Genomic DNA, 13,150 nt, shown 5'->3' with positions numbered 1-13,150 from the left:
CCTGTAAAGCCACAAGCTTCAGCCAATAGAAAGGTGCTCCAAGACATCAGGAAAAACAAGCCTGTTTCCAGCAGCTGGAACTCACGGAGTTTGGTGAATTTGGTGACGTGACAGAGGGGTTAAGGAAAAGACACAGGTGGGCTCCTCTGCGGATGAAAATATTCAGCAGTGGAAAATAGAGCAAGAAGCAAGTAATCTCCCAATTTGATTATTCAGGCCCCAAAGGACAGTCATATATGCATGTTGATTATTTGCACTGTTACCCTGATGATTCATTCTTTGCTAGCAGGAAGCATCCGTATCTTTTAGAAATAACAAAAAAATAAAATCCTTCCCCCCCCCAAACTGATAGTGTAATTTCTGAGTTTGGACCCAACACACCAAAAATCAAGTGGTTACACCTAAGTCCCATTTCAATAAACCAGCTTCATTCAAAATGGCTCCTGGAGTCCAAATATTGACAAAGATCACCACCACCTCCTCCAGAACCCTTGTGCCGAGTTTGGTGATGATATCTTAAGAGGAAGCCAAACATATGTCAAGAAATGTGCCAAGTGATGTTCTGGTCTGCCATCTTGATTCATAATGGTGTCCAGGATCCTAATGGTGACAAAGTCTGCCATCCCCTTGTCAGGAACCCTTGTACGAGGTTTGGCGCTGAGTTTTATCTCAAGAGCCAGCCAAGCCTATGCCAAAAAAATGGGAAGTGTCACACCAAAACCAAGTTTGTTTGCCATCTTGATCCAAAATGGTGCCTGGCGCCTGAACTGCAACATAGACCCCCATCCCCACCTCAGACAGCCTTGTGTCAAGTTTGGTGACAATATCACAGAAGATGGCTGGATCTACGACAAAACGCGAGCAAAGTCACATTTCAGTCTGCCATCTTGATTCAAAATGGCACCAAAATTCAAGTTACACAAAAAAGGATACAAACGTGTGTTTCCTTATGTACTACCTCCCCCACCAATATCTATAATACAGTGGTACCTCGGGTTAAGTACTTAATTCGTTCTGGAGGTCCGTTCTTAACCTGAAACTGTTCTTAACCTGAGGTACCACTTTAGCTAATGGGGCCTCCTGCTGCCGCTGCTGTGCAATTTCTGTTCTCAACCTGAAGCAAAGTTCTTAACCCGAGGTACTATTTCTGGGTTAGCGGAGTCTGTAACCTGAAGCGTATGTAACCTGAGGTACCACTGTAATGGAAACAGAGCTCTTAGTATATAATCTTATCTTCCATTCCAGGATTAGAGGAAGCAAGCCCATTCCTTTCTAAGCAGAATGCCATTTTGTGCTGCCTGTTTCACCTGCAGGACCCAGGCTAGTTTATTTAAGGCATCATCATCATCATCATCATCATTATTATTATTATTATTATTATTATTATTATTATTATTATTATTTCTATACCGCCCTATACCCGAAGGTCTCGGGGTGGTTCACATGAAATATCCCAGAGTTTCACATACCATTCTCCGCATTTAGTTATCTGTGGAGTTGTTCTTTTTGCATCTTTCAGCCAAGCTGTTAACAAGCGTTTAGAACGGGGGACTTCCGGTGAGGCAGCATGGCGGCTGCAACAGCAGAAAAGAGCTCCTGAAGCCAGCCTGAGTAAAAGGCTCTGTCTGGCCGACTCTGGGACTCCCAGGACTGCTGCCGCCAGCACTGCCAGCGGAGAGGAATTGGGGGTGCCCGGGGCGTCTATCAAAGGAGCCAAAACACCCCCCCACAACCTTGATTGAGCCAGTAAGGCACCCGACCCCCCCCCAACAGCCGAGAGGAGCTCCAAAACCAGGAGGACAGTGAAGCTAAGGCAAAGAGGAAAGGGGGGAAAGAGGAAGAAAAAGAAAGAAAGAAAGAAAGGAAAAAGAGCCCCAACTTTACCGCTGCTGCCCCCATCTGTGCCTACGGGAAAGAAGAGGAGACGTAGGTGAGCAGAAAAAAGGCTCCGGAAAAACACGTGGCTGAGCCGACTGCAGCCTCCAGCGGCAAGGAAAACAGAGGAAAGCCGCATGACAAAGATCGCAGAAAGGAAGAAACTACCCTTTTTTTTCTTTTCTTAAATCCCTTTTTTTAACCCCTTCCTCCCCCTCTCCCCTTTTTTTTAAAAAAAAAATAATTCTTTTTTATCCCCCCCCCCGCCATATACCTACTTTTATCACTTCTCTTTTTAAAAGAGGGGCCACTGCTGCAGCAGCCACCCTTACTTTTTTACAAACAAAAAATAATAATAGTAATTAGGGGGAAATAGGTTGTTTTTTAAAAAAACAACACACACACACAATTCCCCCCCCTTTTTAAAGCCCTTTCTATTCTATTTGTTAGCTTGTTCTTGAGGGGGGAACCTTTGGCCCCCAGCTACGACCACCACTCTCTTTTAAAACACAAATTTCCTCCATATCACTACTATTGCTATTGATACTCTCCCCCCCCCCGTTTATTTCTCTCTCCCTTTTTGCTCTCCTCTCTCTCTCCCTTCACCCCCCTTATTTTTTCCTTTTATCCCACCTTTCACTCCAATCCCCCCTCTCCCCCCTCCGTCTCCCCCCTTCTTCTTTACTTCTTCTTCTTCCTTTTTCTCCCTCCACCCTTTACATATAGCCTATTTGTCTGTCTCTATTTCTGAGCGCACTCCCAACCCCAACTTCCACCTTAACTGGACCCCAATACCCCTTTTGGGTATATACAACCCCCTCCTAAACACATATTTCCCCTGGCCCCACCCCTCTAATCTCTTGTATCTCTACCTGCTAACCCCCCCCTTTATATGAACTGTCTGTCCATTAGTCTATCCATCTCTGCTTACCTGCCCCCCCCATGACCACCTAATCCAAACGCTCTGTAAAAGCCACCAGCCAGCAGCGCCTGATCAGCCCAGCAACCCAACAATACCCAGGAATCACCACTGCCACAACTCCTAACCACCACACGCCCCACTCCAAGAGGATGCCAAGCCAACCTCAAACCAAAACCATTAGGGAGACTGAGATGACATCAACCAGGGAGATGGCAAACAATGCTAATACCGTAACTCCCCTTCAAGATGATGACCACCCAGTAACGAAACGAGATCTGAGGGAAATGGAAGCAAGATTAGAAGCACGATTAGAAGAATCACTGAAGGCCACAATGGCTCCCATGCAGGTACTAATCAACAATCTAACCTCCAAAGTGGAAGCTCTAGAGAACAAGAACCAAATGCAAGAAAGAATAGAGCAATACCGGGAGGAGAACGCACGTGTGAACAAGAAACTGGACGAACTGGTAAACCAAATGGAAGCAGAACACAGAGAGATGAAAATTAAGCAAGCCGACCTTGAAGACCGCAATAGACGTTGTAACATCCGCTTCCGCAACTTTCCTGAAAAAACAGAGGAGAAAAGCCCAGCAGACCTAATTATACGCTGGCTGAAAAACACAATCCCAAGCCTGAAACCTGAGGTAGATGACTTGGAGAGGGCTCACAGAGCCCTAAAACCTATGCCAAAACCCAGCGCCCCCCCAAGAGACATCATTGTATGCTTCACACGCTACAAAAAGAAGGAAGAGGTATGGAACAACCTCAGAAACTCAACCAACCTTTGATATGGAGAAACCCCCATTCTGGCCCTACAGGACCTATCTCAGGATACCCTAAACCGGAGGAAAAGCCTGCGCCCATGCACCCAGCGTCTCCAACAAGCAGGGATCAAATACCGATGGGGCTTCCCCTTCCGCCTCATTGTAACAACCAATACAACACAACACATGGCTACCAACATACCTGAGGCCCTGCAACTACTAAAGAACCTTGAACTCGACCTCCCACCGGAATGGCAACCGACAAACCCACCAAGTGACAGCCCCAACCACGAGGAAACAACAGCAAACAACTGGACGACGGTACAGAAGAAAAAGAGACAACAGAAGCGGCACAACAACGCAAACCAATACAGACAAGCATCATGCTCAGAACCGTCCCGCCGGCCATACGACACAAGAAACCAGACCAAGATTAACCAAACCAATTCATCGCAGATGGACAACCCTACAACAGCAACAACCGCAGCTGAATGAAGCAACCAGGAAGAAACCACAAACTGAAGGACTGGTGATTCCCCCCCCCCCGTTCCCCCTCTCTCTCCCCCCCCCAAAACATAGATTTAGTTAACACCATCAACATCCCCCCCAGCGCCGCACCCCCACAGAAATCCCCACCCCAACACCAGTCCAGACGACCTCAACCACATTCCCCATCACCCACACCTTCAACATCTCCATACTAAGGAAAAACAACTCCTCCAACCTTAATAACACAACCCACAATCAGGCTAAAATCTGATAAAATCAACCAGCACTATGGTGGCACCAGAGCGTACCAGCACCCACATCCCCACCCCAACACACCAACAATGTTGCTCAAAACATTGGCAACATTGCTTATGAACCTTATACTTGACAACGACGTTACAAAGTCACTTCACACTGTCTCACTGATCTCCCCCTATCGCAAACAACAGGGGGGATGGCCTGTCCTTGAACACGGCCTTCCACACCAGCTGAGACCTAGGACCAACCGGCTAAATGCCAGATGGTCTAAAATACCCCAAACAAACACCTATATGACTACATATAGGAAACTCTCTACAACTTACCCCCTACTCTTTAACCCAAATCTTACTCTAATCCCATTAGCCCTCCACCCACCACACCCTAGGTCAGCGCAACCCCACTGGTTCTTTAAACAACACGAAGAGAGAGACACAAGACAACCCGAACGGGTTGGCAGGGAATCGCCCCACATAATAGATAAGCAAGATGGCTAACCTAAAAGCAATTACATTAAACGTGAGGGGGCTGGGAAACCCCATCAAAAGAAAACGCATCACCTCATACATAAACACCATGAAACCACATATCACCTTCCTACAAGAAATACACAACCCACCCAAAGGCAGCAAACTCCTGAGCGACCCCCGCTTCAGTCAACAGTGGGTCGCACGAGGCTCAGGGAAAGCTCGCGGTGTAGCCATAATACTCAGTAGAGACCTGAACTTCACTGCCACAACAGTCCTCAAGGACAAAAAAGGGAGATTCATTTTCGTTAAAGGGACACTAGATGGCAAAATCAAACTGACAATCGGCTCCATATATGCCCCAAACGCGAAACAATTAGAATTCTTCCAGAAGACACTAAACAAATTCGTCTCCTTCTCTGAAGGGGAAGCAATCCTAGGAGGGGACCTCAATCTAAATATGAAAGGTATATCCCTGAAAGACATCCACCCTACAACCCCATGGGCAACCTTCCTCCGAAGGAAACCCCCAACAACTAGGAACTCCTACAAGTTACTAAAAATGCTAAAAAACAGGGGTCTCTATGACATTTGGGGTGAGCAAAACCCGGGAGACATCAGCCATACATTCCAATCGGGACGTCACGATACAGTGTCCAGACTGGACAGCATTCTGCTCACACAGGGTCTGATCCCCTCAGTGGAATCAACAAACATAGGTAACATTAAAATCACAGGTCATGCCCCAGTAGAAGTCACCGTTAAAATAGGAGAAGGAACACAAACCACCCCATCATGGTCCTTCAGTCCCATCCTAACTACAAACAAACAAATTAGAGAGAGTCTCACAAAAACCCTCCAAAACTACTTCAAGGAAAACGATGTAGACAATATAACAACCCCCCTCCTATGGGACACAATGAAAGCGGTCACCAGAGGAGCTTGCATAAAAGAGAAAACATCCCTTAAAAAACAAACCTCCTCAAAAATTAGCAAAATAGAACAAGACATCACAGCCCTCTCAACACGCTACAAACAAACAGGATCTAAAAAACTCCTCAAACTTATAGAACAAAAAAGGAGAGAACTAGACTCCCTAGAAATTAACAAAACAATGATCAACATTCTATATTCTAAACAACGTTTCTATGAATATGGAGGGAAAAACTCCAGATTACTAGCAAATAGATGTAGGAAAAAAGCACTCAAAACAAGAATACACTGCATCACCAAAAAAGACGGCAACATAACATTCTCCCCTGAAGAAATATCCTCAGAATTTGCAGAATTCTACTCCAACCTATACACCTCCCATAACCCACCAGAGAAGGAAATCAGAACATTTCTAGCAGGACTGACCATGCCTACCCTAACTGATGAGGAACAGGAATTCATGGACAGCCCTATCACCCCAGAGGAAATAGAAGTGGTCCTCAAAAACCTGAAACCACACAAAGCCCCAGGCCCAGACGGCTTCACAGCAGAATTCTATAGGAAATTCAAAGAACCCTTGATGCCCTACATGACCCGCCTATTCAACGACATCATAAAAGGGGGCCCCATCCCCAAAACCTGGACCCACTCCAAAATAGTCTCCATCCCAAAACCACTAAAAGACAGCCTCAAAGTAGAATCATACCGCCCAATCTCATTAATAAACCAAGACTACAAGATATTCACATCAATCTTGGCCAACCGCCTAAAAATCTTCCTACACAAGTTAATAGCCCCAGACCAGACTGGCTTTGTCCCTGGCCGCAATATAACAGACCCCATCAGGAAACTACTGAACCTGATCGAACACAGCAAGGCAACTAAACTCCCATTGACAATTATGTCCCTAGACATCCTCAAAGCCTTTGATTGCTTAGAGTGGAAATACATATTAGCAGTACTAACTAACATGAAATTTGGCCCCAACTTCCTACAAACCCTCAAACAAATATACTCCCAAGCCTCAGCAAAATGCAGAACTAACAATATGGATTCTAATACTATAGCTATCCAAAGAGGCACGAAACAAGGATGCCCACTGTCTCCCTTCTTATTTATCCTGGCTCTGGAACCCTTAGCAATCCGCATCCGAGCAGCCACAGACATCAAGGGAGTGGAAATAAAAGGCAGAACCTATAAATTAGGGCTCTTTGCAGATGACCTAATGGTCACAACACCAGACCCCATAAGCACAGCAACCTCCCTAATCAGAGAACTCAACACATTTGCAATGGTGTCGGGCCTACAGGTAAATTTTACAAAGTCAGAAGCTATGTGCTTCAACACCCCTCCTCACACCCAAAAAGAACTCACGAAGGTCACCAAAATAAAACTCTGCCACACCAAGTTCAGATACCTAGGGGTACAAATAACCAGAAACCTCAATAAACTGTACCTCCACAACTACAAGCCCCTGTGGCGACAAATTAACAAAGACCTAAAGAGATGGAATAACATGAATTTCACTCTCTCAGACAAAACAGCCATGATCAAAATGATCACACTCCCAAAACTAACCTACCTATTCCAAACCCTCCCAATCTGGATCCCCTCAACCCAACTCCGCAGTTGGCAGAGAAAACTACACTCTTTCATCTTCTCACATAAAAAACCAAGAATAAGCCCCAAATACCTGCACCTCCCCACCTCAGAAGGAGGATGGGGAATCCCCAACATAGAAGCATATTACATTGCCAACCAAATACGCCATATAATCCCATACATACTAGAAGATGAGACAAAACAATGGGTACACCTAGAGAGGGACACAATTGAAAATACCTGCACCACAACATACCCACTCCTCCCAAACAAACTAAAGAAAATTCCCACAACACTTAACAGGTACACACAGACCATGCTCAAAGCATGGAAAACACAAATAGGCAAACTATCCCCAACCCCATCCCCACTAATCCCCCTGGCGTACCACCCATTATTCCACCATGCAGCACAAAACCTCCAGATAAAAACCTGGCGAACCAAAGGCTTATATCGCCTAATAGACTTTTATAAAAATAACAAACCCTTGTCAACACAAGAAATACAAGACAAACTAGAAGACACCCAAATGCCCTGGTTAACACAACACCAACTACATGCCCTCTTAAACAACCCAACAGTAAAATCAGCAGCAACTAGACCCCTGACAACCTTTGAAAACCTCCTCCTAACAACAAAGGGAAACGGTAAAGGGACGGTATCCGCAATATACAAAATACTACTCCAAAACCCCGCAAATCCCCTAGACGCAATCAAAAAACAATGGGAGAATGACATAGGCTATGAGATTAACCCCACTCAATGGACCAGAATGTGGTCTAAACCCCCCTTTAAATCCATATCAATGAAAAGAAAAGAACTCACACTGAAACTCACCTACAGGTGGTACCTAACACCAAGAAAACTAGCGCTAATACACCCAGGAACCTCACCAAAATGCTGGAGAGGGTGCACCTCCACAGGCACATACCTCCACATGTGGTGGGAGTGTCCCAAAATCCAACTATTCTGGACAACAGCCATACAAGAAATATGTAAAATAACTAAACAAGTATTAGACGTCACCCCAGAATTGGCCCTACTAAACATCTTCCAAGACAACAATGCCCATTTACACCACAAAGAACTCATAACCCACCTACTTTCAGCAGCCAGAAACACCATAACCAGACACTGGAGAGACCTGTCAGGAGTAAGCATGGACCAATGGTACCAAATAGTATGGGAAACAGCCCTACTAGAAAAATTAACTAATAAACTGAAACTGACACGGGGACAAACAGAAGAAGACACCTTCACCCCGGTATGGCTCCCCTTTATCACATACACAGCCCAACAGGACAACGACAATAATCCACCAACAGCATACAAATCAATATGGCTAACCTGATCCAAAACACCCACCCACCTCACTCACACACGAAAACAAAGATCACCACAGCCAATCACAAACAAACAATCACACCCTAGGCCAACCCCAACCTCTCTCACCACCAAAGGAACACAAGTGAACAACACAAGCACGCTGACACCAAACTCTACATACATTAAGCATAACAGAAACACCGCTACCCGACCCCACCCCCATCCATCTCCCCTCCCTCCACCCCCTTTCCTTTTTTTTCTTTTCTTTTCTTCTCTCCCTAATGCCTCATCAAATGAAACAGATTTGTAAAATTGTTACATGGAAGAAAAAAAAAATACGAGGCATTACACTTACACTGTAAAACAAGAAAACCCTTAATAAAATATTAAAAAAAACAAATAAAAAAAAACTAAAAAAAACAAAAAACAAGCGTTTAGAACTACACCTGCTTCTCCCAAAGTTACACACCCTTGTATTATGCTGAAGAAAAATGGTTCGAATTTGCAGAGACATTGTAATGGTTCTAGGGGTTGCTCGTGCGTAAGCCGGTGCTTATCTCCCCGGCTGGGTGCAAACACCTGGCTGGGTTGCCAAAGTGAACCTTTTCTATCCGGACAGCCACTCACCCGTGGCTGTCTCAATCGCTGGCAGAATCCGTCAGTGGGCGTTTCTTAAACTTCTTCCAGCAAAGAAGCTCTTTGACGCCTAGTCTCCTCCTACTCTCTCTGCGCGAAAGCCTTCTGCACAAGGAGGGCGTGGGCAACGGAGGACCCCTACTCTCCCCGCTGGTCCCAGGCAAGGGGTCATGGGACCGCCTCGCCGCTTCCCCCATCTGCCCCCCTTCTCCACTGGTGCTACGCTGATTCTCTTCCCCAGAAGATGGGCTGCTTCTCCCGATCCCTGGACACTCTCTGGAATCCCTCTGGCTTGCTCTCTCCCTCCGGCACTGATGGCAGTTCCCTGACAGACATGAAGCAGTTAGAAAGCCAAGCAACACTCATTGAACTTAAAGGATATCAAAGCAGTCACAACTCCAGTAGCTGCTCCCATGGCAAATGATCCGCTGAAGATCCCCAGGAAAATCCCAATGGACTTGAACATTGCCGTTAAATCAAAAGTGTGGCTGTTGTCCCCTGCTGGTTGGTAGGCTACAATCGAGCTGGATGCAAACATACACAAAGGTTTCTTATTAGCATACCTTGCTGGATATCAGATGCATTGCAGGGCAGCTGTGTGCAACAGGAAAGTCCCGTTCAACATCAGGGCAACTGAAGCAGTCCACAGCAGAGAACAGCGTCTTAAATATTATGAGCAAGGAAAGTCATTAACCTAAGCACAGGTGCATGAGAATGCTTGGCTGCCTTTCCAATCAAAGGGGTGCAGGTGAGAATGCAGGGGAATTTGGGTGTCTAGTTTTGACAGGAATATAAAACCCCGAGGTCATAAGAACACAAGAAGCACCTGCTGGATCAGGCCCATCTACCTTCACGGTGGCCAGCCATATGCCTGTAGGAAGCGCGCAGGCTGGGTTCGAGCAGAAGAGCCCTCTCCCTCCTGTGGTTTCTGGCAACGGCCATTCAGAAGCACTGCTGCCTCCACTGTGTCCAGAAGCAGCACACCTCTGAATGCCATTTACTGGGGAGCCACAGCATGTTAACCACACACTCTGAGCGTGGGCATCCTGGCGCTATCAGGTTGCTGGACTAGATGGACTTTGGTCTGATCCAGCAAGGCTCACCTTATAATGGACACAAACAATGGGTTGTTCCTTTGAAAACAAGCAATGCCTTGGTTTGGAGGTAGCTTCCCTTTTTACACCGCTTACAGTTCCTCCCAATTACAGCTTCCTTGCCAGCACTCTGTGTTCCTAGAGGCACCTACTGCTGGCATGGAGGCTTCCCAGATGACATCCGTAGTGCCTCATGTGAAATGTCGCTTACTTAAACCTTGAGAAAGACGACAGAGAACTTACGAAGACAGGACAATGGCAACGGCATCATTGAGGACACTTTCGCCAAACAGAAGGGCATACAGTTCAACATCCACCTGAAGCTCGTGGAAAATGGCAAGTACGGTCACTGTCCAAGAAAACAATAAAGGAAAGTTGAAAAATGAAATTCAGACCAACGGGCTCTTGCAAGAATTCTGTATTGTTACCAGCACCCTGAGACAATCATTCTAAATTTATTTCATAAGGGTTTCTTCTGGGCCTTTTTCATTTCCTGTGTTTATCATAATCATTCATCTAAGTAAACTACTCATAGCTCTTTGTATGAATTATCTCAGACATACTGACAGCAACCCTTCAATGTAGAGATGCCAGTATTGTTTTGCCCATGTTGTAGATGTGGAGGCTTATTTCATCACATTTATATCCCAATAGCTCAGGAGTACATTGTTCTAGTTTTTCTCCCATTTTACCCTCACAACAAGGTGGTGATATAGATCAGACAAACAGAGGGGTAATGCTCCCAGGTCAATCACTGAATTTTATGGCTGTGTTGGAATTTGAACCCAGATCTCTCCAGTTCTAGCCTTGATGCCGCCACACCATACTGCCTCCTGGCATTCCAGTAATTTGAACTGGGGGCTTCTAACTCATGCCAGTTCCTAACTCATATACTAGGTTGGCTGTTCTCTATATGGTCTTTCTTTCTCATGAAAAAAGCCAGATCTTCCCTCAAAGATGACTGACTCCTCACATTATAAATCCACTGCTAAGATATTTGTTATGTTAGGATTACTTCAGAAGTACAGTTACTTTATGTATGTATGTATGTATGTATGTATGTATGTATGTATGTATTTTCTAAAGTTCTCCCCATTACTTGTACAGCCAGTTGTCTGAAACACTCCTTCCTAAGCGCATGCTCAAGTACATTTTCTTTAGTGATGAAGTATGTATAAGACTATATTTCTCCCAAAATTTTTAAAGTTTAAAATTGGGGGTTGTCTTATACACAGACTGTTGCAATTAATTATTTCTTGATTTTGGGCTCAAAAAACAGGGGTCGTCTTATACATGGAAAAATACAGACTTAGGCATCTCAACTTAGTTTATATCACCTAGCAAAGCCAATATGTGCACCCAAATATGTTTAAGGGATTCAATTTCACTACAGAGAGCTCACACAGGCTGAGGCAAGTCTCACATATTTTTTGCTCTATAGGATACACTTTTTCCCCTCAAAAAATTGAGGGGAAATGTGTGTGCATCCTATGGAGTGAATGCGGGCTCCTTGGCTTCAGCGATAGCAACGCTAAGCCTCCGAAGTGTGGAGGGAACGCTCCCTCTGCGCTCTGGAGGCTTCGCGTTGCTTTCGCTGAAGCCTGGAGAGCGAGAGGCGTCGGTGCGCACCGACCCTTCTTGCTCTCCAGGCTTCAGGGACAGCCGCCTGAAGGCCTTCGGAGCGCAGCGCGAGTTCCCGCTGCGTTACGGAGGCTTCAGGTTCCTTTTGCTGAAGCCGGTAGAGCAAGACTCTCCTGGCTTCAGCAAAAGGAACCCGAACTCGTGCTGCGCTCCGAAGGCTTCAGAGATAGCTGCGTGCAGCCCCTCCGGCAGGGAGAGGCTGCACGCGGCTATGGCTACTTTAGCCCCGCGCAGCCTCTCCTGGCTGGAGAGGTTGTGCGCGGCTAAAGAGGAAGCCAAGACAGCCAGCAGGATGGATCCCGCTCAATGTCTCGGCTTCTTTGTTCTTTGGGGCTGGGGGGCGGGGAATAAGATTTTTTTCCTTGATTTCCCCCTCTAAAAACTAGATGCGCCTTATGGTCCGGTGCGCCCTATGGAGCGAAAAATACGGTAAAACTTTTCATACAATCTGAGAGAGCTCAAGTGCTCTTTGTTACCAATAAAAGCCCTCCAAATCCCATTTGTTATCAATCAATATAAAAAAGCAGGGGGCAGGGAAGAAAACCGAATCCTTTGGACTGCCTGGCTTACGTGTAGCACCTGCCCTAAGCCCAGCTCAAGTCTCTAAGTACACAGACATTCCATTCAATTTCATGGAGGTGGAAATGAAAGTCTTGTGTTTACGTAATAAACAGAAAATTCTGGTTTCTTTGGTTCCCCCTTTTTAACGTTGGTAACAGGAAAAGCATGGGAGACCACAGAAATTCCCTTCCTCATGACAATGCAGATCATCAGGAAAGGTTCTGCAAATAGGAGCTCTGTTATTGTAACACCATTATACAAATCTACGTTGCGGAACACTGTGTGCGGTTCTGGTGAAGGAGAAGGCAGAGCTGGAAAAGTTTCTGAGAAGGGCAACTGAAATGATCAGGGGATGGCAGCCATTTTCCCTATGAGGAAAATGGACCTTTCTCACTTAGACATGATAAAGGACTATGCAATTCTGTGTGGGAAAAGTGGGTGATTTTTTCTTCCCCCTCTCCTATAGGGCTAGAATCCAAGGTCATCCAATGAAGTGGAATGGTGGGCTATTCAAGGCAAGACAAAAAAGCAAATACTCCTTTCAAAGGTTTGACAATAGAATTTGTTGCCACATTATGTGCT

At 45.7% G+C, this 13,150-nt stretch overlaps 1 protein-coding gene across 1 annotated transcript in view; it reads right to left on the bottom strand.

Annotated features, from left to right (window-relative positions):
• The window catches only part of SLC9A6 (solute carrier family 9 member A6), a 59,460-nt gene that overhangs the window by 24,196 nt on the left and 22,114 nt on the right, over positions 1 to 13,150 (bottom strand). Inside the window, 3 exon segments of the mRNA XM_083595390.1 lie at positions 2 to 107; positions 9,655 to 9,796; positions 10,610 to 10,715. Of these exon segments, the coding sequence (XP_083451516.1) occupies positions 2 to 107; positions 9,655 to 9,796; positions 10,610 to 10,715 (354 nt within the window).

This window comes from Podarcis filfolensis, assembly GCF_964270895.1.
Source record: "Podarcis filfolensis genome assembly, chromosome: Z".
In the NCBI taxonomy this organism is placed as follows: domain Eukaryota; kingdom Metazoa; phylum Chordata; class Lepidosauria; order Squamata; family Lacertidae; genus Podarcis; species Podarcis filfolensis.
The sequence above is the reverse complement of the archived record's forward strand: the minus strand, read 5'-3'. Positions and strand labels throughout refer to the sequence as shown.